The sequence below is a fragment of the Rissa tridactyla genome, chromosome 1 (assembly GCF_028500815.1).
Source record: "Rissa tridactyla isolate bRisTri1 chromosome 1, bRisTri1.patW.cur.20221130, whole genome shotgun sequence".
NCBI lineage: Eukaryota > Metazoa > Chordata > Aves > Charadriiformes > Laridae > Rissa > Rissa tridactyla.
In genome coordinates, this window is record NC_071466.1 from 33,064,776 (window position 1) to 33,088,295 (window position 23,520).

The 23,520-nt window shown below is 44.6% G+C and overlaps 1 protein-coding gene across 4 annotated transcripts; it reads right to left on the reverse strand.

Annotated features, from left to right (window-relative positions):
* Positions 1-852: 852 nt before the first annotated feature.
* Positions 853-22,222, reverse strand: PHF11 (PHD finger protein 11). Of its 4 annotated transcripts, XM_054215956.1 has the most exons (12): positions 22,103-22,222; positions 18,734-18,877; positions 18,020-18,138; positions 16,996-17,131; positions 15,325-15,432; positions 14,380-14,513; positions 11,234-11,280; positions 7,966-8,024; positions 6,788-6,854; positions 5,099-5,221; positions 3,405-3,476; positions 853-1,309 (listed from the first exon to the last, which is right to left on the reverse strand). In XM_054215956.1, exons 4-12 carry the CDS (start codon positions 17,101-17,103, stop codon positions 1,170-1,172), a joined length of 858 nt encoding a protein of 285 aa, XP_054071931.1. In that variant the 5' UTR covers positions 17,104-17,131; positions 18,020-18,138; positions 18,734-18,877; positions 22,103-22,222; the 3' UTR covers positions 853-1,169. The 4 variants fall into 4 exon arrangements, with proteins under 4 accessions (XP_054071931.1, XP_054071951.1, XP_054071941.1 ...); XM_054215976.1 differs by lacking the exon at positions 16,996-17,131; XM_054215966.1 differs by lacking the exon at positions 18,734-18,877 and having other exon boundaries at positions 22,103-22,210.
* Positions 22,223-23,520: the final 1,298 nt, after the last annotated feature.

The window sequence follows — 23,520 nt, forward strand, 5'->3', positions numbered from 1 at the left end:
TCAGGCAGTAAACTGGTTGTGTTTCTAGTCCTGGACAGCCAGCAGGCCAGAACTGTATAAACAGGTAAAAATATTAGTACTTTGTACTATTGGGCACAGCTAGTAGTTCTGAAACTTGTTAGTTCTGTGCTTATTGATCTCCCCTCATACAGAACAAGCTCAAGTTATGAATTTTTACTAGTTATGGAGAGAGTACAGCTGTTTTAACAGGATGGTGCTGCAGCCTGTTCGGCTGCAGGATCACGCCGGTCCGGCTGCACTTGCTGCTGAGAGACAAGGTGCAGTTAAACGACGGCGTGACAGCATCCCCCCCTCCTCATCCACATCCCATGCAACAGCGGGGCTAGCAAGCACGACTAAACATGCAGCTTTCTGAAAAACATTTTATTTTGTTGACTTATCCTTTTGTAGCTAAACAATGCTTTTCTGTATTCAAACAATTTATTTACTTTTTTTTTTTTTAAGACAAAAGATGTGGAAGTCATATCCTTTCTTAATGGAGAAAGGAAGATACAGTTCATTGTTTGATCCATTTTACATGTTGTTTATAGAGTATGACGCCCAACCGTTTCTGGTCTGCCTTCAAACAGTGTTTCACCACTGCCATTACAGCAGAACGAGTTATACATTAGGCAGTCAACCAAGAATCATTTAATTAAAAAACCCACCAACTCCTGTTTGTAATTCAGAAGGCTTCTTTGAGTGCAAGTTCTGCTAATTTATCTTCTTTGGAAAGCCAAAGCAGCCACACGATCCTTAGAACATCACCGTCTAGATGCAGACAGTGAAGCAGCTACCGCACACAGAAGAGGGCTCCCACAGTTAAAGTGACTTTAACAAGTGTTCTGTGGCAGCTCATAGTTTCTTAAAACTCTCTTGGTTTTAAAAAAAAAAAAAAAAGTCTTCATTGGAGGGTTTGGCTGAGCTTTTAAAAAAGCTAAATTTGGTGCATAACCCTCATTGATCCGTGGTTAAAATTTAAAGAAAGGGACAACTTAAAATTATTGCAACAGTGAGGTATAAAACCGGGTAAAATACACACAGTTCCTGCTTGTGTCCCTATCTTGCAGGGAGGGGAGGGAATTACTTAGACACTGACCAGACGTGCGCTATGGTTTCTATCATTAGAAGATCCTAAATATTGACACCGTTACAGACACACTTAAGGGTTAGTCAGACACCGTACTAGATGTACTAGCGGTGTTCTCTTGGGTAGGAAGGATGACTTCTTTTAAGTCCTGCAGTAGCTCAATCTTGTTATCCAGTCTTTTCCTGCTTTCCAGAAGTTCCTGGATTTTCTCCTCTGTTCCTATTAGGAAAAAGAAAGGGATAAAAGCTTTTATTCATGGGTAATGCTTATTAATTTAAAATACATGTTATACATGCGTTAGCACTGCAGAGGCTATCAATACTTAGTTTAACCTACAATAAAACCTCTGCCTCTCTGAAGCAAAGTCCTCAGCCTGACACCACCGATGGACCGTGTGTTGTACGAACGAGACGAGCTGAAGTATGAGAGTGTCGAAAGAAAACACAAAGCAGCAGAGTTACATACTTTGTCATCTACATACTATCATCTCAAAAGTAGCTACGTCATAGACTGAATTTAAACCATCACAGCAAACGTAAAAATTATTAGTTTAGTTACTAGCCCCGCGTTACTTGGCACATGAGCTTTAACAGTTCCATTTTCAGAATCCATCTGTATCCTCCAATAAAGATGCATTTTAAATCTTTAAAGAGAACACCTCTGAATTACACACTTAAAGCAAATCTACAAGCCTAATGGATTTTAGCCAACAACAGCAACAAAAAAAGTTAAACGTAAAAAGAGATGGTTTGGACAACTGCACTGAACAGCTAGATTCTCAAAAACATGACTCAAGGGCATTTGATGTTCCTGCTTCTGGCAAAATAGTCATCGCCGGTGTGCTGAGGGCATTCACTAAGGTCCTGACCTATTTGCAAAGCCCTGCCTGACCGGGCTTCTGCTTCTCTCTACCGCTTCCATTTTCCTAATTAGGGTTAAAAATTGTTGAACTCGGCGAGAGCTCAGTAACAGGCCTTACTAGAATTCAGCAGCATTGCCGTAAGTGTTACATTGTTAATTGCAACTTGCTAAATGAAGCACTTGCTTTGTTCAGTACCAGAAGACACAGAGGCGTCGGTGACCTCTGAGCAGCAAAGTTAGTGAACAACAAACAAGTTTTCCTCACAGTGTGTGAGAATGTCAGAGTTCAGATTTTAGTGAGAAGCAAAAGGTGTTTTGTACAAACCTGAAAGTATTTTTCTCTTTTTTTTTTTTTTTTTTTGGGGGGTGGGAGGGGAGAGATTGAAGGAGGTCTCCAGAGTTTTAATGGGTAGAGCAGGAAAAGTAGCTCCAGCCGTTTACCCCTGTTCATTCTGAATTACAGAGCCTGAACCATCCTTAACTGTGATTGCCTTTAAACCAAGGTTGCGTCACACGAGGAGTTTTGAGCAGAGATGTTTTAGTGCCCTCAGGTGAGGCACTGGTGGAACCCTGTGTCGGAAAACTCTGCCACACCAGTCACTCCTGTTGCCAAGAGAGGAATCTAAATGGAAGAACGGGAGGCTGAAGCGAGGAGCCTGGCTTTCTCAGTCGAGTGAAGGGGAAACAGCAAACTTTAGCAAACATCACCTTTACACAGTGAAACTCAGCATAAGCTAATTAAAACCCCTTTCCCTTTTCACAGGGATAAATTAAAGCAGAAGTTAGGACAAGGCTGCTGTTACGGAGAGAAATGGGAGCGAGGGACTTGCCTATCTGAGAAACAGTTCGAACCCTGTTGCTTACAACAGCCGAGAGTGGAGTCCAAGCCCCAGAGTGTCCTTCCACAACCGTGCTCCCAAGCGCCCGCTCCTGCCCCTGTTTTCATTTCATTCTGAGCATTCTCAGCTTGATTTTCGAAGCACGTTACAATTGCCATTGGGTCCAGGTCAGTTCTGCTCCTAGCATTTAACGCTCTTAGCTAAAGCACAACAGCCCGTCTGAACAGCATTCATCAGAACGGAGCAGAGCTGTAACGCCGGCAAGCTGCTGAAGGGAGGCTGCGGAGAAGGAAGGGAAATAACCCGCAGAAACAGGACACGAGTGCACCCTGCAGGAGAGGGATGTTCCTCTGGGGCAGAGACCTTTTGGTCTTTTAAAGCTGTGGAACTGTCACTTGCTTCCCTCTTCAGGTCAGCCAGCCAGATTTGACATACCCTGTTTCTAAAGATTCAGGTACAATTGGCTTTTATTCAATTATTTATATAATGTTGAGAGAAAAGTTCCTTGGAATTTTCATTTTAAATGGTCGATTGATCAAAATGCTCAGAAGAATGACGTCAATGCCAAAACCCACACCAACTGCTACTGCTCTGACAGCTTTTTTTCCACGTACCTGAATGAATATTTGTCAGTATATTTTCAAACAGTCCACAGTCAAAGAGTGACATCACTGTCTCTTCATACTCTGGGGAAAGAGAAAGTTTCATTTAGTATAATTTAGTAAAGGTTTACAGCACCCTCACGTTAATGCAGAGCCCTACATTAGAAGTAGCACAAAACAGTAATTACTTATTTTATATCATACTGACTGAGATTTTAAGACATCTTCCTTCTCATATAATGTATATTGAGAAAGTAGGATCAGCTATTTTTTTTTTTTTTTTTAGTTTTATACAGAAAATAGGAAAGGGGCCCTACCTGTAATTCCCTCTTGGGGTCTGCACCACGTGAACAGTCCGTTTAAAAAATGAGCAATATACTTAAGTCATATTTCATTCCACTGTGCCAGGACTGCACGTGTAACGGCAGGGCTGACCACACCAGTGCCTCTTGACAGATCGTGTGACATGTGGGACGGTGCTATCACTGTTCCATGTTGAAAACCAGCCCAGAATTATGCCTCGGTTTCATAACTGAGGCCTCCCATGAAAAAAAATACAGAGTTTGCAGCACCGTTAGGGGGTTCGCTTACTAGTGAAAGCCTTCGAACCCCTAACGTGACCTAATGGACTTCACTACTGCTTCTGGCAGCTGCTGTCATCTTACGCACAAGCTGCTCGTGAGGAAAATATAGGCAGGCGGGACATTCCCCTTTCCGTGCATGCGCTTCGGCTGCTTTGCATAAATTAGCATTCTTTATCCAAAGGTATTATTCCTAATTAAGGTATTATTATTAATAAAGGTATTATTCAGTGGTTTCCAGCAACAGGACAAGGGGCAACAGGCGCAAGCTGGAACACGGGAAATCCCATCTCAATGTGAGGAGGAACTTCTTTACTCTGAGGGTGGCAGAGCCCTGGCACAGGCTGCCCAGAGAGGTGGTGGAGTCTCCGTCTCTGGAGACATTCAAAACCCGCCTGGACGCGTTCCTGTGCAACCTGCTCTGGGTGACCCTGCTCTGGCAGGGGGGCTGGGCTAGATATCTCCGAAGGTCTCTTCCAACCCCCACCAGTCTGTGATTCTGTAAAGCCAGGAGGACAATAGGAGGGGAAGGTCTGACACTTTCTTTTTTTGCTGTGTTGTGGACAAAGCAACATTAGAGTGGAACCCTCCAAGAACAAAATGCTTCACACAAGCTGATACTTAAACCGATGAAACCCCCAAATACACATTAACAATTGACAATAAGGTTCTAACTGATCATCCAAAGACTTTAAATGTACATACTCAGGGATTTTTCCCTCAAGAGTGTCAATATTAACAGACAGCTGGTCCCTCTGTGAAGCTGTAACAACACCACAGGCTTATGATCCAAATAAAACCTTCTGCTCTCTTCAGGACCCCTCTCTTCTTCAGTGCCTGGGAGAAGAGGTCAGGCTGAACCTACCTATGCTTATGCCAACAGGTAAAAGCTGGCTTCAAAAATTCAAAGTTAGGATGCCTTACTAGGGCACGCTGTGTTGGCAGCTCTTCCCCTTCTGCCGACACAAGTATACCAAAAAAACCTCTGCAGGTGCAGAAATAAGGCAGGACCCAGTTATTTAGCACTACAGAAATATCTCCAGAAAGGTGACCCAGGGCCAAGTGCCTGGCATTCAGATCAGCATTTCTGCTCTGAAAGTGGAGTCCCCCCGTGGGGCTCCATACCTGTTTCTGAAGTGTTGTCATCCATCAGCTTCTCCTGCGCCAGGTGAAGCGTGTCCAGCATTTCTTCAAATATGTCATCCAGAAGCCCGGCTTGCTTGCATTTTCTAAGAAAGTCTATCCGGACTGTTAAAACACAAAACCACACGCTTTTATACAGAAGCGATCCTGACCACAGCTGCATGGGCTCATTTCAGAAATTATAACTTTGGCCTAAGTCCCCCTTCCAGTAACAAATACTTATGCAAATCTCTGGCTCCTCCAGCTACCCTCTCAGCCCTTTCCAGTGGGAACAAGAACACGCTGAGGCGAATGTAAGCATTGCGCTGGGTATAAAATTACCTAAGTTCTAGATTTGTCTTCATTCATCAGAAGCAAGTATCTCCACAACTCTAAACGCACCATTCCTAAAGCCTCCTGATACCCCGTAGTATAGGAATACAAGTGATTTGTCGAGCTGGTTTTCCTTCCAGTCCTCAGGACCACACCATGGACTGAACAGGCTAAAGGATAGAAAATGGTGCAAGCAGCGAATCGGTATTGGATTTGTTAAGAGAATTAAGGGTACTTTTATTCCAAGTGATCCAGGCATTAAAGTTGTTTATTACAGCCCATTTTATACATCTATTTTGTCAGATCTGGATCGCTAGGGAAATAACTACCTATTTTTTCCTTCATCTCGGAGCAGCAGGTCAGTGACAGGTTTCAGTAAGATCAATTCAATGGTCTGTTCAAAAGGAAAGAGCGATCAGAGAGCTCGCACAAGCCTGCCAGTCTTAACCCATTAAAAAAATGTTACTTTTTACTGGAGACATTTGTGAGAAAAGAAATGTTGTTTCACTTACACTAGATGCCCTACAAGTATTCCAGGATTCTTTATAGGCTCCCTGTCCTTTATAGTGGTAGTAAAAATTCAGAAAAAAACATTAGGCAGCCACCTACTATTACAACACCGTGCCCATGTACTAAGCATGGCCATGGGAAGGTGACTAATCCCCACTAAACCCTTCCAAACTTCCAAGTGACAGCATAATCCCGACAAGCAACCGCAGCAGGATTTTTGGGGTAACATGAAAACTGCAGAACTGAAGGATGGGTCCAGTAGTTGATTTCACTGCTGTCATACCATATTTATGTGGTAAAATACTATATTGTGTTAAGCACCCTATACGCATCTAGGGTTCAAAGGGTAAGATAAGCGTGCGGTGGCAGAGGTAACCGTAGCAGTGTTCAGCGAGCCCCATTCCCACCCAGTGAGCTGGAGCTCCTGTTCATGGCGCGCTGAAATCCTCTCTCACCGCTGGGTCACTGCTCAACCCCCAGCTCCTCACAGCACCTCCTCTGCTAACCCATTCCAAAGCATTCATCTGCCAGAACTGCACCCCTCTCCTTCCAGAGGGGCTCAGCGCAGGGAGACCGAGATGGAGGAGGACTGATTCCCTTTTAAATTTAACTGTATGGATAGGGGAAGTGGGTGGCAAAGCACAGAGATTTGTTTGCTGCATTATTAAGACCTGCACAGTCATTCTGCAAATCAGACTTCTGCTCCCTCGCCAAAGCATGGAGTCACCCATCTCAGGAGAATAATAAAGATACATCTGCAGGACGGCTGTTATCAAACATCTCCACGCTCTGAACTTCAGCGTAACAGAGGGCAGTTATGTCCTAGATGTTCTATAAACCGAGTCGCACCTTTATGCCTGTTGTTTTTCCTTTTCAGTATTCGTAAACTGTTTTCTTCTGCTGTCTCTTCTGTGCTCTGCAAGAAAATCAAACCACCATATTTTTACATCAAACTGACATTTACTGCTTTGTTTTCATTCTCTTACCTCTATATTAGCAGAAAGATAAAAAGCAGCCCATATTTCTGTGAATACAGTCAGCTTCTCTGCAGAGCTAATGATATTCCTCTCCAGACATTCCATTTTTAAAAACAGAAGGAAAAATTACTTCAAAGCAAAAGCTCTTTAAGAAAAGCCCAACACCTGGGACACCACCCTCCTTAATTATTGCCTTTGCAAATAGCACAGATGTTAACAAACGCCTACTGCTAACTCCCAGTGCAAATGATGGTTAGTGCCCTAGACCTGGTGTAATACTAGAAACTATTGAGAGGAGAGGGGGAATATTTTTCTTTTCTGTTGGACAGGACACAGTCACTCTCCGTACCACAGTGGTACAAATAATTCTTAAGCTCTGCCACTAAGCTCCACCAGTGTAAAAATGCATTGCTTATCCAACGGTAAGCAATTTATCCCGCAATGGTAAATCCTGGAGCCCCTCAGCTTCTTATTTGCAGTGTTTGTATTGATTTCCGAGATCACTAGCACTGAAGAGCAGCAGAAACAGCACATTACCATGGGTAACAGGTCAAATAAATCCCAGGTATAATACCAGGAATGTAAGAGTATTTTCAGCTGAGAAATTCTTGGAGACAAATAACCTACCCTTATGAGAGTACTACATAAAAGCTGCAAAGATCGTCCACGTCGCCTCACGTGACCTCCCTTTAATTTCAAGACCTGGGAAAGGCAGAAGGGAAAGGCCTAGTACTTCCAAGGAAAAGGAGCCCCCAAAGGGAAGCTCTTTCTGATCATGTCAAGATCCCAGCCACCGAGTCAGCCTAGTTCAGAGGTTCCTATCCCCTTTGTGCCACGTTACCCGAGGGCAGCATTGGCTGTGCCTGAAGCAAATGCAAAGTTTTGTTTTGACAGAATGGCAAGATCAAAACAAGGCAGCTGTAAAGGCAAAATTATTGCTTCTGTGAGGAAGTCTCTTTCTGAAAACACTGTCAAAATGCTCTACTAAAGAAGTCCTTTGCTGTAGCAGATGTGCGTTCCTGTTTCAGAGCTACTTAACGTCAGAATTACCACTTGTTCCGTGATGGTGGAAGGTTTCAATGCATGTCTTCTCCTTTTACTAGCTGCACCTAGGAATCAGGAAACAACAAAGTAACAATTGTGTCAACCTCAGACTGACAATTTCACATCAAATTCTCCCTTTTCCCAAAAAACTACAAAAGGGAGGCACTTTGGGCAGCAAGTATGTTTCAGCTTCCCCAAATACCTCACATTTCAGTGAAATTCACATTATTTCCACAGAAGAAAAGTTATGAGCCTGAACCATTAGGAAGAAATGCAAATCGCTGTAGCGTTAGGATATCACTTTGCCTTTTAAACTCAGTATAAAGCAAATCCCAGTTTTTAACATAAGCATCTTGACTGTGGCAGAGTGAACTTACTCTCCCCAGCAGCACCACTACCTCTAACTGGTAAAAAGTTCAGGAAAATTTAAGAAAGATGAATACGGTTTTTTTCAGCCAATTCTTGTTTATGTTAATACACCCTCAAAACTAAGACTACATACAGAATTATTTTAGGTGTTCCAAAGACATACAAATGCCATGAGGTTTTTCATCAACATAATAACCCCCTAGAAAGCCTCCAGAAGCAATTTGACTTGCAAGTTTAATATTGTTTATGCTACAAAGTGTTTTTAGTGACGTGGTACAAGATCTCTGCAAAATCACCTGCTTTCACTCTGTCCTTTCTATCAGCATGCGCCAGCCTCTCTCCAACATCACGAAAACAGCTACAGCATCACAAGGAGAGAAGGATAACTGCCAAGGAAGACATGGCAGGAGCAGAGAAAGCTACAGAAGACTTCAACCACCCACCAAAACATGAGGGTTATAAATGCAGTGGGGTTATATGCTCCCTTCCCGTTTAAGTCTACATCCTTTGGGCCTCAACTAGTAAGGTTTTTCCTATGAGAAATCATCCTGTTAAGAGGAATGAGGAATTACTGTTGGTAACGGAAGGCTGTTGAAACAAGTTTGGGTTTTGGGTACTCTTCTTTCCCTACGGTGCTGTAGATTTGCATTTTTCCTGGCTTGAAAGGAAGTCATAGCCTCTCACTTCATCCAAAATAACACTGGGTGGCCTAATTTGGAGCAGTCCAGGAGACACTGATGTAGGCACAGTGTTGCTTGCTGTCTAGCGGGACATCTTTGATCTGTGGTAGGATTTTCTCAGCTCTTCTTGATGTTTGCTTTAGGGATGCCTTATAAAACAAGACGAACGCAGTCCGAAGAGCAGCCCAGCTCTTCCTGCTCCCCATAGCGTTCTCTGCTCTTCTACGTTTGTCAGCCTTTACTCTGGGTACATCCAACATTTCCAGTTAAGCTGAGGTTGGAGCCTGTTTCCAAGTCCAAAGTGCTCTCCCATTCCTGCTGTACAGAGCTGCAAGGAGACCTTGTGGCTCCTAAGGCACTCTGTCTCCTTTCAATCACACAGCAGGGCCCTGACATTTCAGCACAGGAATGTCGTCTGGACCAAGAACAAGGAGATGTTCCTTGACGCCGTTTTCTCCAAGCTACTGGGAAAACAAGCCTGGAGAGGCAGCTCTTTTCTACCAGCTCCTGCTCCCACACAGCCCAGCACAGAGGAACGGCTGAGCTACTTCACCAGGCTGGATCCTGAAAGTCAAAACTCCACCGTGGAGCCACAGCACCTCCATCCCAGCCTGTCTCACTCCCCCCTGCTGTGTGGACCTGCAAACACACTCAGCACTGATGTCCCCTGCCTGCCTAGATGGGCCAGAGAGAGTACCTGCCAACTCACCAGCAGATACCCCTGGCTATTCGGAGTGCCACACAAGCATCCGAGAGCTACTCGGAGGCAGGAGACATTGGGATGGGGAACCAAGTGCCATTTACCCAACTCTCCCAGCTGCTCCCCACCTCCTGGGGTACAGCCGCTCTCTCAGACAGAGGTGGGAGAAGTTCACTCAGGAGGCAGGGCAGACACTGCCAGCAGAATCCATTTACCCCTCATAAACAGAGGGTCTCCAAATTAAGTGCCTCTGGAAGATCTCCTCTAGGAGAAGACTCTCTGCTCAGGGAACAGGCCATACATTGTACATGCAGCTCTTGAAGACACCAAGACCTTCAACCTCATAAGATTTAAGCCTTGGGGGTGGTCTACAAGGCCTTAATCTCAAGGAAACAAAGCAAACACAGCCCTGTCTAGTACTTGGGCAGGAGACCACCTGGGACACTGGACAGACCCACCAGACTGACAACCATTAGACCACAGAAATCAAATTAATTTTAAAAAGGGAGGGAATGTCAGGCCTCAAAACTATGGATAAGTAAAAAGCAAAACCACTAAGTGAAATAAGAAGCTGCATTTTGTCAGTGAACCACGGCAATATCAGGTGTTAAATGGACTGTACGTCTGGCTAAGAAGCCCCAGACCCTGTGACTAAAAGTTTAAATGATAATCACCTAACCCGCTCCTTGAGTGGCATCAGGGGGGAGCCGAACTTTGTCAAGAAAATTAGCCAAAGTTCGCTAGACCTCAGTGGCAGCACACCACTCTTTGCATTAGTGCTCACAGTTCGATTGAGCTTAACTTCAAAGTGAAGGCCATTCTAGGACCCACTGTGTTTCGAGCATGACTGTATGCATTAGGTTAACGAAGTCACAGCTTTGGTTGGTTAATTCAGTGGGATTCCTGACAACCTCTGAATCGGCAAGGACCAGGACTGCCAAATTAAGCTGCATTTCTGTAGCAGAGGAAGCAATCCTTAAATAGGGGTTATATAACCCTTTTGTTACACTTAAAAAGCTCTTTGGGATCCTTCAGAATGAAAGGCCCTATTTAAAAAACTACTTCAGTGAGTACAGAAGATGCAAATGTTAACGTTTTAACATAACTACAGATGAAAATCCTAAGGTTACCACTCCTCTAACAGCCCTCTCTTTGCTAATCAAGTGCAAGCTTGTGCATCACTCGTTAGCGTGGCTGTCATATCTCACATGGATTTCACAAGCTGCTTGGGCCTACCTGCCCGCACAGAGTCAGAATAATTCCATAAAGGATCAGGTCCACAGTGTTTCAGGTCAGTATTGAGGGAGATTCAGGGAAGATCAAATATAAACATTTCCTACTTCAAAAAACCTTCTAAATTCTTCTGCATATGCATGGATCTCAACCAAGCCACTCCTGCGAGATTAGAAATCCACCACTCAATTACAAAGGTGGAGTAACATTTATTTTGTTCAAATGAGTTATTGACTGTAGGATGCAAACTTGTAAAACAAATGAAATCAATGAAGCCATTAAAGAAACTCACCACAGTGATTGGTCCTATTGCCTGGGTCATGTTTTGGGCAGAACACTCTAAAATTTAAGTTCAATTTTAAGAAAAAGAGAAAAAGTATTAATAAATATGTAAACAGAGTTATGGTGACTGATTTTTAACAGATATTTTCCCCTCTTTTCATTGAACATAAACTGAAAGACACAAAAAAATTATCAGAATTTTTGTTTAGAGTTACCCACCTAGGAAAGCATCTGCTGCAAAGTCACATACATGCACAAGCTTGTATTTGTACTTTCAGAGCCTCAATGGACTCGAAACACTGAAGCTTTGAATTATCACTTCCATTACCCAGCTCTGTTTGGACTCACTTACTGTTCAAATCCTAAGTCAGACACGTTTCATCTGGTGTGGCAATCAAACACTGTGGCAGAGGCACCCTTATTGAAACACCTGATTAAAATGAGATTCATGCTGTCACGATGAAAGACCACAGTAATAGTAATGCTTGACTGTAGCTACTGCCGTTCTGCCCCTTTGCCCTGGACCACTACCTCTTTAGATGTACCTGCTTACCAGTCAGCTGGAACTTATAAGCCCTGTATGACGTGCTGGCACAGCCACATGGCACTGTACCACCATGCACAGTACCAGTGACTTGCTTGGAGATCTCTGTGCCCCCCCCTTTCCGCTGCCCGGTGCTGATGAGGTGGTCCCCAAATCCCGAGGAAGCAGGGCAGCCCCTTTGAGATCCAGTAGCTTACACCTGTTCAATCCATTTGTACCTTAAAGACTTTAGTAATACACGAGATGGGAATATTTTCTCTGGTTCTAGGAGAGCTACGTGAATGCCTTGGAAGAGGCAAAAGGCAGCAAATACAGCTGGAAATAATTCTTATCTTCTGGAAACAATAATATGAACCAGCTTCTATAACATGCCTTTCTTACCGAAGGATCCCAAATCACTTTTTAAGCAAAATTGCCTTGTCAAGAGTGTTGTTTAGCTAAATTCTTCATTACAAATATATTTGCCAAGACTAATGCTCACGTGTTTGGAAGCAATCTTTAAGAGGAACTGCCTTTACTAGGACATTCTCTAATTATTGTCATTCTTGTATTTTAACAAAATAGAAACACTGACCTTAGAAATGCAGTCTGTTTCCTTGTCAAGACAGCTTTTTTTTTTGCATTAAATTAATTTTGATGCACAAAACCCCCCAGATTTATGCATGCCTAACAATTCAGTCGGAAAGCTAAGTACTGGAGGCATCTTATTTATTTACACCCCTGAATTTCTAATATTGCCCTTTGGAGGCTGTTTTTTTTTCTCCCCTCCCTTTAATTCTACTCTTTCCCAGTTAAAAACAACCTTCCTAAGTACAAGATCATCTTATAAAGAACAGATAATACCTTTTACTACTCAGTCCACTTAATGTGGGAGCACTTCCCTACTATCATTTTTGTAAGATGGCAGTACAAGTTACACTTATTTCCTCACCTCTATTCTTCCTAGCCACTTCCATAGCACTGTATGCCTTCTCTTTTTTGTTCTGCTCTATTTGTTTTCATAATCACTACTCATCATCACAATGATGGCAACTCAGAATTTAAAAACACCATCTGTCTCTCGCGTGACGGAATTTTATCTTTTGACATGCTTTTCAGTATGTTATATTTCACCATGAAGAAGTGTAGGGGGCTGTCAATCCATGTCCACTGTTTTTCAAGTCTTGTTCACCACCTCTCCCATAATTTCAGGCTAGCTCCAAATTTTGTGCTTTATTTGTGCCACTGATGCTGTGCAAAAGTCTTTGGGTTTGAATCCCTGAAACCTGCCTCACCATCTTTCTCCAATTCAGTCCTTTTTCACCTCTTCAACAAAGGTTGCTATAGCCTAGTTTTCTACATTTCTATATAGGCCAAGCAACTAGTCTCACAGAGTGACTTAATACAAGGCATTTTTAAGGGTCCCTCTTCCAAACCTCCAAGGTCACCAGCTCAGAAAACCACCAAATCAAACTATATATTCAACCACTTCTTTACCAGTTTGTATCTAGACTGGTATCAGTCCCATTCGTTTTTCAACATCTTGAGTTCAGTCATCTTCAGCCTGAGGTATCCTTTCTAAAGCCATATGATGAGAGCCACTTATTGTGTGATCATAGAAAGTTTACGTATTCCCAGCTACGCTCTTTCACGAGCTTTGCAGAATTTTGAAGACTTTATAAACACAAACTAAACATCATCTGCTGGGCGTACAGTCTTGCAGAAATGCGTATTTATTTTGGACTGAGAGCCCTACTGAGGCAGCCGGGAGTGCAAATGTTCTGACACAAAGGACTCATCTTCCACTACTACTAAGGATTGCATTAGTCCACTTCTTCCTGAAACAAGTAGTGATTAGATGGTCTACCAGATTAATCTAAGACTAACACGGCCTGTGATCTCTCTGGCCTTGTACAGAAATGGTTATCAGGGGTTTTATGCACCTCAGACTTTACTATAACTTCAGCACTCCAAAAGGTCCCTAAAGTCCCAATTTCTCAACCCCTTCATCTGCATTCTTCAACCAACTTGTTCCATCTAATGGCAACACAAGCAGCCCAAGGGCAGCGGACACCAGGACTAGCATGATCAGGACAGAAAATTTACTAAAAGTCTGTTTAATTGCGTTAATGCTAGCAAGGTACTTGAAATGTAGGGCGGCCTGTGGTGGGAATACAGAGTTCTCTACTAGCATACGGAGGTAAAATTACCAGACTTGCCTATTGTGAACAGATCCAGAAGCACTATAGCCTGCTCAGTGCTCAAACCACATTTACTGAAGCTTCTGAACCAACAGAAATTAAGATTTAAGAGTCATATTAATAAAAATCTTGGTTCTTGAAGACTAGCTATATAGCCAGTAAGGACTGACTTCCTCAGTGTTGGCCTAGTGATCTTTCAGGTGCATTGCAGGCTCAGACACCAAATAGATTCCTTCCCACCGCTGTGATGTTTTCCTGTGAAAGGAAAACATTTTCCCTATTGCTCGTGAATAGAGGATCAAGCATCACTTTAAGAGAGGAAAACAAATTTCCTTTTTAAAAAAACTTCTAAAACCATACAATTTTTAAGTCTGCCTTCCTGACGCCACCACCAAAACCTTGACAATAATTAGAAAATATTTGGTTAAATACCGGTAGACTCCATTTACTTCATCCGTTTCTATTGCTGCATCATCGCAGAGTGCACAGAAGTAGTGATAACTTCTGCGACAGGCTCTTTCCTCGCATCCCACAGTGGCTCCTTTCTTGCGACAGAAGTTGCACACCTAGAAGAGGATGAGGTTTAGCAGGTAAGCATTACAGACAGCTACTGAAAATCCTCCCACACAAGGCAAATACTATCCTCTGTGGGAAAATCAAATCTTTCGTTGAGAATCGCCTCTGACTCATCAGGCAAGTTCACTCCTGCAAACTCCTACCCTGGTCATTATTTCAGCAACCTTTTTGCTATTTTACCTCCATTTCACATTGATGAATTTGTCAAATGATGCAAAGAGCCATGTGAGGGCACTGAGCAGCTTCCCCCCCTTCCCTAAATGTTCCCCAAATTATTTCAATACCTATTGGTATTAGTGCTTGTATTTCTTGTATTAATGTTTTCTGAGCTAACCTTGTAATGAAGAGAGCTCCACCCAGGATGTAAGGGAAGAGGGCAGCTGAGGACAAAGACAACATGAAAAGCCTCATATAAACAATCTTCCTTCTGCTAAAACTAGAGCGTATTTCCTTTTACACTTATGGATTGCATAATCTTGTTTCAGGCACTGGCTTCGTCCTTTACCAAAATCTCTCAGGAAACTTAGACTAAGGACTTTGTTTCTTAGTCTTTTCTCTTGGGAGGGGGGGCAGGGAGGGAGAAGGCCAGAAAACCCAATGCATTTTAACACTAAATGAACGAAATTTCGCCAAATACAATGTCAAATCAATGTTTCTAACTCTAAATCTGTAATTTCCCTAATCTTAGTAGAAGAGAAGGACCAAGCACTTTTCTGCATTTTTTTCAAGCATGAAACAGGCCAGACAACCTTTAGTACTATGAGACAGGAATAAGTGCAGATTCAGAAAGAAACTCCTTACCAGCCGCTTTCCTCTCTTGAGTTCTTTCAACACCGATGCCACATCAAACCTTATATCCATATTTTCTGGGTTATACTCTTCAGATTCCACGAATCCTGAGGAAAATAACTAAAGACAAAAGAGATGGTATTAAGAATTAATACAGGGACTCAGTCACCAGTGCAGAAAAGAGAGGAAGGGTACATCTTTTCTTCTTGCACTGGCCCTACCTAAGAAGGCTGATTTTTCTCTGTGGCTCAAGAGGTTTCACCTACATCAAACAAGGAGCTGTGCTTAAACCTTTTCCCAATCAAAAGAAGTTCCTCTGCCTATACAGGAGATTTCACATGACCTGAAGCTGAACTAAGAAAAGATAACAAGGTAATAAAGCAAACTTAGTAAGAAGTGTGAATGAAGAAAGTCTGGAAGTCCAGGCTGCCCAGAGTGAGGAGGAGAAGCTCTTCAGCTGACAGACCTCCACATCTTGAACATCTTGTTACCTGCCCAATTGTTCAGCCTTACAGCGGGACGCAACATTCCTCTGTAATAAAATTTCCATACAGCCCAATGCTGACAACAGTTGACTGCATGAGGAACATCGTACAAAGTCTGAGAGAAACCCACAAAAAATGTACACGTGCGTATTCGGGCCACTTTAATTCCCATAGAAGTGCTGAGCCATCACAATAAGTGAGGAAGGGGAAGTTCTTAGCAACTTTTTTCTAATCATTAGATACAGCTAATTCCAAACAAAAGTAAGCTACCCTTATGTTAACTGTCAGGCACAGTCTGTCTGCTCACAAGGTGACAGCTAACTGCAAAAAACCCAAACAGCACAGAGAAATTAGTAAAGTTATTGGGGGAGGAGGGGAAGAAAAAGAGAGTTTCAATATTGAAGCAACATTACAGCCCTGTTTCAAACAAAACATCAAATTAACACTGTAAAATAGATATCAGATGTTTCTAAAACATTTCTGCTAAAAAAAAAATAAATAAAGTAGTAGAAGAACAAAAGATGTAAACATAAAACCTGCGAGAGAAAGCAGGCTGCAACAGTGAAAGTCAGAAAGCTGTTCTAGCAGATGGACGTCCCGCACTAAGCAACCCTCACTGAAGGGAGAATATGGCATCTGTAATTGATTCTGCACACCAAGAACCAGCTAAAGGGGAGGCATTTTGACCGCAAGAAGAGTAAATATATTCTAGGATCACAGCATGCTTAGAGCTTCACAGATATTTTCATATAATCAACTTCTGATATTTTTATTCCATATTTTATGTAAAGCACAGACTGGGCAGTTTTTCACCTTGATATATCAAGTGATGTGACTATTTTCCTGCAAATGTTTAAGCACACAACTTTCTGTGGTCTGAGAAGCCTCATTCAATTTGGTGTCTCAAGAAGACCTATTCCTACGGCTAGACTGTATGTGTGTCTAGAACTATTGATCAGGAGCAGACACGCGTAAAAGCATCACAAAGCAACATGTCCAGCTGTGCAGCCGTGTCCTCCCCCTCTCCAAAATTCCAGCCAAGCCCTGTTGCTTTTCATAGCTTTTCATGAGGGCTTGGCTAACCAACCTTTTAATTCAGACACCATTCTAGAGTCAAAAATAGACAAGTCCTGGAAGCTTCCCCTTTAGCCCCTCTTCTTCATTTCTCTTAGGTACTGACCAACTAGAAGCCACTCACCAGACAATGCTGATGAGCTGCAATATTTCGCTCTTTGGCAATATACATTACAGAAACAGCCTCCCCTTCTGGACAAAACGCACATGTTCTTCTCACCATCTTCGCCATTATTTGGAAAACACCTAGAGCAGGAAAACTGGGACAAAACACAAAGCAATTGATGGAACTATCATACACCAAGCAGAATGAACAGAGGAAAGCAGACGTTGCTAGCACTTGCCCTCTACCTGCTCCTTCACCTACACCCCCTGAACCTTGGTGCTTTGCTCCTCCAGATACAACTACTAGTAGAACAGGCAAAGCCCTCTCTTGGGACCGCAGTGGGATGGAAACCAGCTCCCAGGATCTCCAGGTGTTAGAGTGGGAGGAAAACTGGTTTATTTCCTGTTGGAAAGTCACTAAGAAGTCATGGGGGGTGATACAAGAGCTTCCAAGCTTGCTTGGCAATGTCCGCTCCAACAGCAGGCCCAAGAGTGGGCTGGCAAGACATGGCCTAGTTGTGAAATCCCTTTTATTTGGAGGTCAATCATTCATAGCAGTGCTTTCCTTAGGCTAGCTCTGCCACATGTGGGTCTGCAAGTCAACTGAGGAAAGAAAAATAGCTTCCCCAAACTTCTCCAGTGCCTTCCAGGAGGTCACAGGAGGAACACTAATTTCTTACTGTAAAAAGAACGTAGCAAAGAAGCATGGAGAGGCTTGCAAGTAAAAGGGGGCAGAAGACAGAGTCAGAAATGAGAGATTTGAACATTTTCTCTCAGTGAGGTAGACGGGTAACATGAGCAACATATTTTTCGCTACACTCTGGGATTTGCCCCATGGACATCTGTCCTCTTTTTCTGGCCATATCCACTCAAGTCTTAATTATTCTTCTTCACAGTCTCTCTTTTCCCCCCAGCAGCTGCAAGATTTTAAGGCCAGCTACTTATTTCACAAAACAGTCTAAATGCTTCTGGAAAAGCTTTTACCCGCATCCCCCACCAGTAGTTTAGAGCATCACGCCACACATTATTAGCAAAAGTTTTACTTTGTCTGTGGTTTTTGTGCAAGTCCACCGCAGAAATCTTCAACAACTTCGCACTCCTACTAGGTGTGATACTCCAAACTGCCCTTTGCTGGAGATGTCACCTCTGACAGCACAAACTCCTGTAGGATACAGGTAAGAAAAGTCTGATTTTACTTTCAAGAAATAAGAATATTTGAAGTGAAATTATTCTAGTGAGAAAGGGGCAGTAAGGACCAAGTACAAAACAAGCAGGAAATCTCACAGCCCAGCAAATCTCGCACACCTTTCTGTGGCTTTCAACAGACAACCTTTGTTTTCATTAGTTCCTATCTCCCTTCCATAAAGTGGAGGGGGTAGTCTCAAGTAAGAACACCAGAGTAGAAGGGGATTTAAAATTTTTTTTTCCCCCCTCTGGCTCTGCCACTGAGAATTTACTTAATCACAGCAAGTCACTCCACCTCCATGCACATCTGGGTTTTTTCCCCCCGTCCTTCTCTCTCTTGCAAGCAAGGTAGGGTAGGGACTGATTTCCAGTATCCATCTATGCAGCGACCATCATGTCAGTCTTAGAGCTCAAGCATTAAACAAACACCATAGAAACAAATAGAAATGTATAGAAATCGTAATATTATAAATACAAGAGAAAACAAAGACGGAAAGAAATTAAAAAGCAGAACAAGCTAGAGTTTGAATAGTCTAGAACTCAGGAAAACATTCTAATTAGCAAGCTAATACCTGGAATCGATGCAGATACATAGGCCCTGCTCAGGCCCAGTCAGAGGATCCAGCTCCGAGGGCTGTGAGAATTTCGTGAGGAAGAGGCTAAAGGTGGAGTCTAGAGTCCCTGGTGTTCTTACAGGCTCAGGAAAAATCCTGGTGCTGCAGGAGAACAAAGGACACTCAGTCAAGGTCAGCCTTGGGGTTACTCCAGTGCCTTTGCAGGAATCCTGAAGCAGGGGAAGGACAGCTCTTGGCCATTCCCCACCGCAGAAAAAGCCAACCTGCTCCCACTGCCTTGTTTAGCTTAGTTTGGTCCTATGTTCTTCTCTAGCTTTCTGCTACAGACTACTGCCAGGAAGAGGGTACTGAGCTAACCAGGGCAACGGATCTGGCTGGCTGCTCTCAAGTGGGAAGGGAAAGTCTAAGGGCACGGTTCCAGTTCCATAGTTTAACTACATTTTACCTAAACAACCCCTTGCTTTTGCAGGTCTTAAGCCTGCTGCTCGTGGATTCCATTTGACACCCAAGGATCTGTCTGAAAAGGCAAGAAATCATTATTCCTTACTCAGCTCCACCCATGACAGCACAGACTGTTATTCTTTCTCCTACTGTCTCTTTTTCAAGTTGAAAAAACTGAAACTATTTAGTTGTTCCTTGTCAGAAGCTGCTCCACATCTTTGACCATGCCTGTCACTTCTCAATCTCTTCTCTTCTCCTGCTATGTTCCAAGAGGAGCAAATGACCTTCCATAGGGTGGGCTACCATTTTGTCATGGTTTAACCCTAACTGGCAACCAGGACCACACAGCTGCTCGCTCATTCTTCCCTCAGTGGCACGGGGGAGAGTATCAGAAGAGTAAAAGCGAGAAAACTCATGGGTTGAGATAAAGACAGTTTAGTAAATAATCCAAAAGCTGTGCATGCAAGCAAAACAAACCAAGGAATTCATTCACTGCTTCCCATCAACAGGCAGGTGTTCAGCCATCTCCAGGAAAGCAGGGCTTCATCATGCATAACTGTTACTTGGGAAGACAAATGCCGTAACTCTGAACATCCCTCCCTTCCTTCATCTTTCCCCAGCTTTTATTGCTGAGCATGATGTCATATGGTATGGAATATTCCTTTGGTCAGTTGGGGTCAGCTGTCTCAGCTGTGTCCCCTCCCAACTTTTTGTGCACGCCCAGCCGACTTGCTGGCGGGGTGGCGTGAGGAGCAGAAAAGGCCTTGAGTGCCAAGCAACAACCAAAAACATCAGTGTGCATCCCAAATACAAAACACAGCACCATACCAGCCACCAGTAAGAAAGTCTACTCTACCCCAGCCCGAACAAGCACACATTTACAACACAAATTCACAATGGTGCTCTGTATTTCTCTTCTTTTCTTAGTAATTCTTAATATTTCAGCCACATTTTAGCCTGCTTCTGAGCACGGAGATGACACTTTCGTAGAACTATGTATTGTAGTCCCCCAGATCTCTTTCCTAAGCGGTATCAAATTGTACGGAGGGCGCCAGCATTATGATTGTTGTTCTCACACATGCATCATTTTCCACTTATCAATGCTGGATTTTCACTTGCTATTTTATAATCAAATCACTTGCTATTTTATAATCAAATCACTTGCTGTCACAAAGTCCTTCTGCAACTCTTCACAGACAGCTTTCACTTTCACTGCCACAGAAGCAGACTGCAGAACCTATGGTGACTAAAATCATCTATCAGAGCTGGAAGCCCTTCCACTGCCCTCCAGTAATGACAGAGCAAATGAAGCTGCAAAATAGAGAAGACAGAGGAGAAACAGCTGAGGGAAAGAAATAGTCACGTGCCTCTGGCTGCTTCTCTGATACCTGTGCCCTTTCCTACAAGCAGCGTTGGTGTTTTGGTTTTTTTGCAACAGCGACAAAATGGAAGAAACCAAGAAATGAAACAGAAAGTAAAAAGGGATGAGAATATTGCTGGCAAGTGCATAGGGATTGTGCCACTTCCAAATACACCTTATTGAAACATTACCAGTTTCACTAAGTAGTATTTCCTCTCCAGAACCAATTCTGAAAGTACCCTGGCATGTAAATACACACTTTTTACACAGGAGGAAACTAAGGCACAGAATGTCACTCGCCATATCTGCAGGGTAGCCAGGAAAAGAACCCAAGTCCCCTGACTTCTAGCGCACTACAGAAACCCAGTGCCCTAGCTCCTGCTCTGCTCTCCTCCAAATAGGATTTGATCTATTGAAGTAGGGAGAAAGAAGGAAATTACACACCAGTTACCCCACACTCACTGTGTTCTCCATTTGCACTTTGTGGGGAAAGAAGCACTGTTGGTCATGACCTACACAATCACCCTCTCCATTCTCCCCCAAGTCATTAGCAGCACAAACACACCCAGCCTTTGCAAGGTTTTCAGAACAAAGAAATCTATCTTTCTGATTAGCTTTCACTTGCTACAGGAGAAATATTTTTAAGAATATAAAAACATATTTTCTTTAGAAAGGTATATGTTAACATATCTGATCCAAGCGATGAGGGTGACTGGAGGGTTCCTCATTAGATCTAAACTCTCACCTATTCTCAAGATCACAAAATCAGAGAATGGTTTGGACTGCAAAGCACCTTTGAAGATCATCTCATTCCAAACGCCCTGCCCTGGGCAAGGGACATCTTTAACTAGACCAGGTTGCTCGAAGTCCCATCCAACCTGGCCTTGAACACTTCCAGGGATGGGGCACCCACAACTTCTTCGGGCAACCCGTGCCAGGGTGTCACCACCCTTAATGTAAAAAATGCCTTCCTTACATCCAACCTAAACCTACCCTCTCTCAGTTTAAAACTGTTGCCCTTTCTCCTGTCACTAAAGGCCTCAGTAAAAAGTCCCTCTCCATCTTTCTGACAGGCCCCCTTTGTATATTGACAGGCCGCTATAAGGTCTCCCTGGAGCCTTCTCTTCTCCAGGCTGAACAACTCCAACTCTCCCAGCCTGTCCTCATAGGAGAGGTGACCCATTCCTCTGATCATTTTTGTGACACTCCTCTAGGACATGTCTGGTCCATGTCCATCTTCGAGGCCTAGTGGGGCGAGGTGCCACCTGACTGGGCCTGCCTCGGCCCTGAGCCTCCCGGGGCGGCTCTACTCAGGGCCGAGGCAGGCCCGATGGCGGGGGGTGCCTCCAGGGCAACGGCCGCCACCGCCGCTGAGGGAAACCCGGTGTCGCCCCTCACAGCCCTGCTCCCCCCCGGGCTCCAGCCGGGCGCATTCATTGTGACTCCGGGGCGGGGGGGGGGGGATGAGGGGGGGGTGACGGGGGGAGGAAGACAACTGAAGTTTGTCGAACACCGGCTAGGCCTAGTTCCCTCCCGCCCATCCGCGCTTCGGCAGCGACACTTACCGCGGGCCGGCGGCAACCATCCACCCCGGTCCTCACAGCCCGGCCCGCTACAGCCACCACTTCCGCGATCGGTCGCCACCTCCTCCACCCCAGCCACTCTCCCGCGCGGAAGTGGGCGTGCCCAGCCGCCGCACCGAGCATGCTCAGTGGGCGCCCACCCGTCCGGCCTCCGCGTGCTGCACTCCCCCCGCGCCGCTGATTGGCTGCGGCTCCGGCGTAAAGGGTGGGAGGGGGAAGGGAGGCGCTGTTGGGTGTGCCGGGGTCGGGGAAGTCGAGTTCGATACCCGCGCCCGGCACTCCCGGTGGCCACCGTCGGGCGGCCATTTCCCAAAGGATTTTCCCACTGGGAAGGGGATATCTTGCATCCTCCCATCGCCCCCCATTCATTTTTGGACGTCCCTTAGTCAGGGCAGGGGGATGACGGGTGAGGGGCCCAATGTGATGGGGAGGTCGCCCTGGGTGCCCAATGTGGGGCTGGCAGGGTGACATCTGACCAAGCTGCTGATTTGAGAGATGAACTGGAAAGGCCAGGACAAGGCCGTGTATCTCCTGCAGCCATCAGGCCCTTCGTTCGATCGGTCCCTCGGCCATGGAGGAGGAGGCAGCTGCGGTGCCTTTTCTTCGTACCCAGCCATCATGGTGCTCATCCAGCACATGAAGGACCAGGCCATCCCAGTGCTGGTGGTCAGTGCTTTCCTTGGTCAGGAGGTCAAAGACAGGCTCGTCCTCAGGCAACCAGGGATGTAAATCTGTCTACTGTGACTTCTCTGCGGGGCTTCGGTGGTGCTTCCTTGCGCGTAAGGCTGATGGTTCATACCTAGGCTGGTCCCCTCCACCTGCCCCTGTAAACAGCTGACGAGAGCACACCAGCCACTGGCAAAGCGTAAGCAATACTGGGAGAAGATCATTGCTCTGCAGGTCCCAACACAACACACACCACAGAGAGATTTTCCTCTTCCTGCTTCACACGATGTTCTGTTGAGCATCATCAGTTTAGGGCAAAATCATGCCAGTGAGACCAAGGTTTAAGCCTACGTGAAGTTCCTCAGCTTTGCATGGAAGAATTAAACAAAGCCTAGATTTCCCCTCCCATACAGCTCACCAGCCACGCCATAACGGGCATGTTCCAGCCCATCGGGAGGCAACAGCAAGCACAACATGGAGTCCATTTAGATTAGTTCCCTTCACCAGCTAGAACAGCTTTGGCTTTTCAGCTTTGCTGGCGTTATTCCAGCTGCTTTCCCAAATCCCTTTGCGCTTGCCCAGACACAGCATTTCAGAGCTAAGGCCAGCCCCTGGGTCCAGGCTTGCAATTAAATTGTATCTATTAGCCAGATGCTGCCACAGAACACCAACCCCTGAATCTGTTATCTGCATGGTACTCAAATGAGTCAACTGGATTCAAGAATCCTCACAGG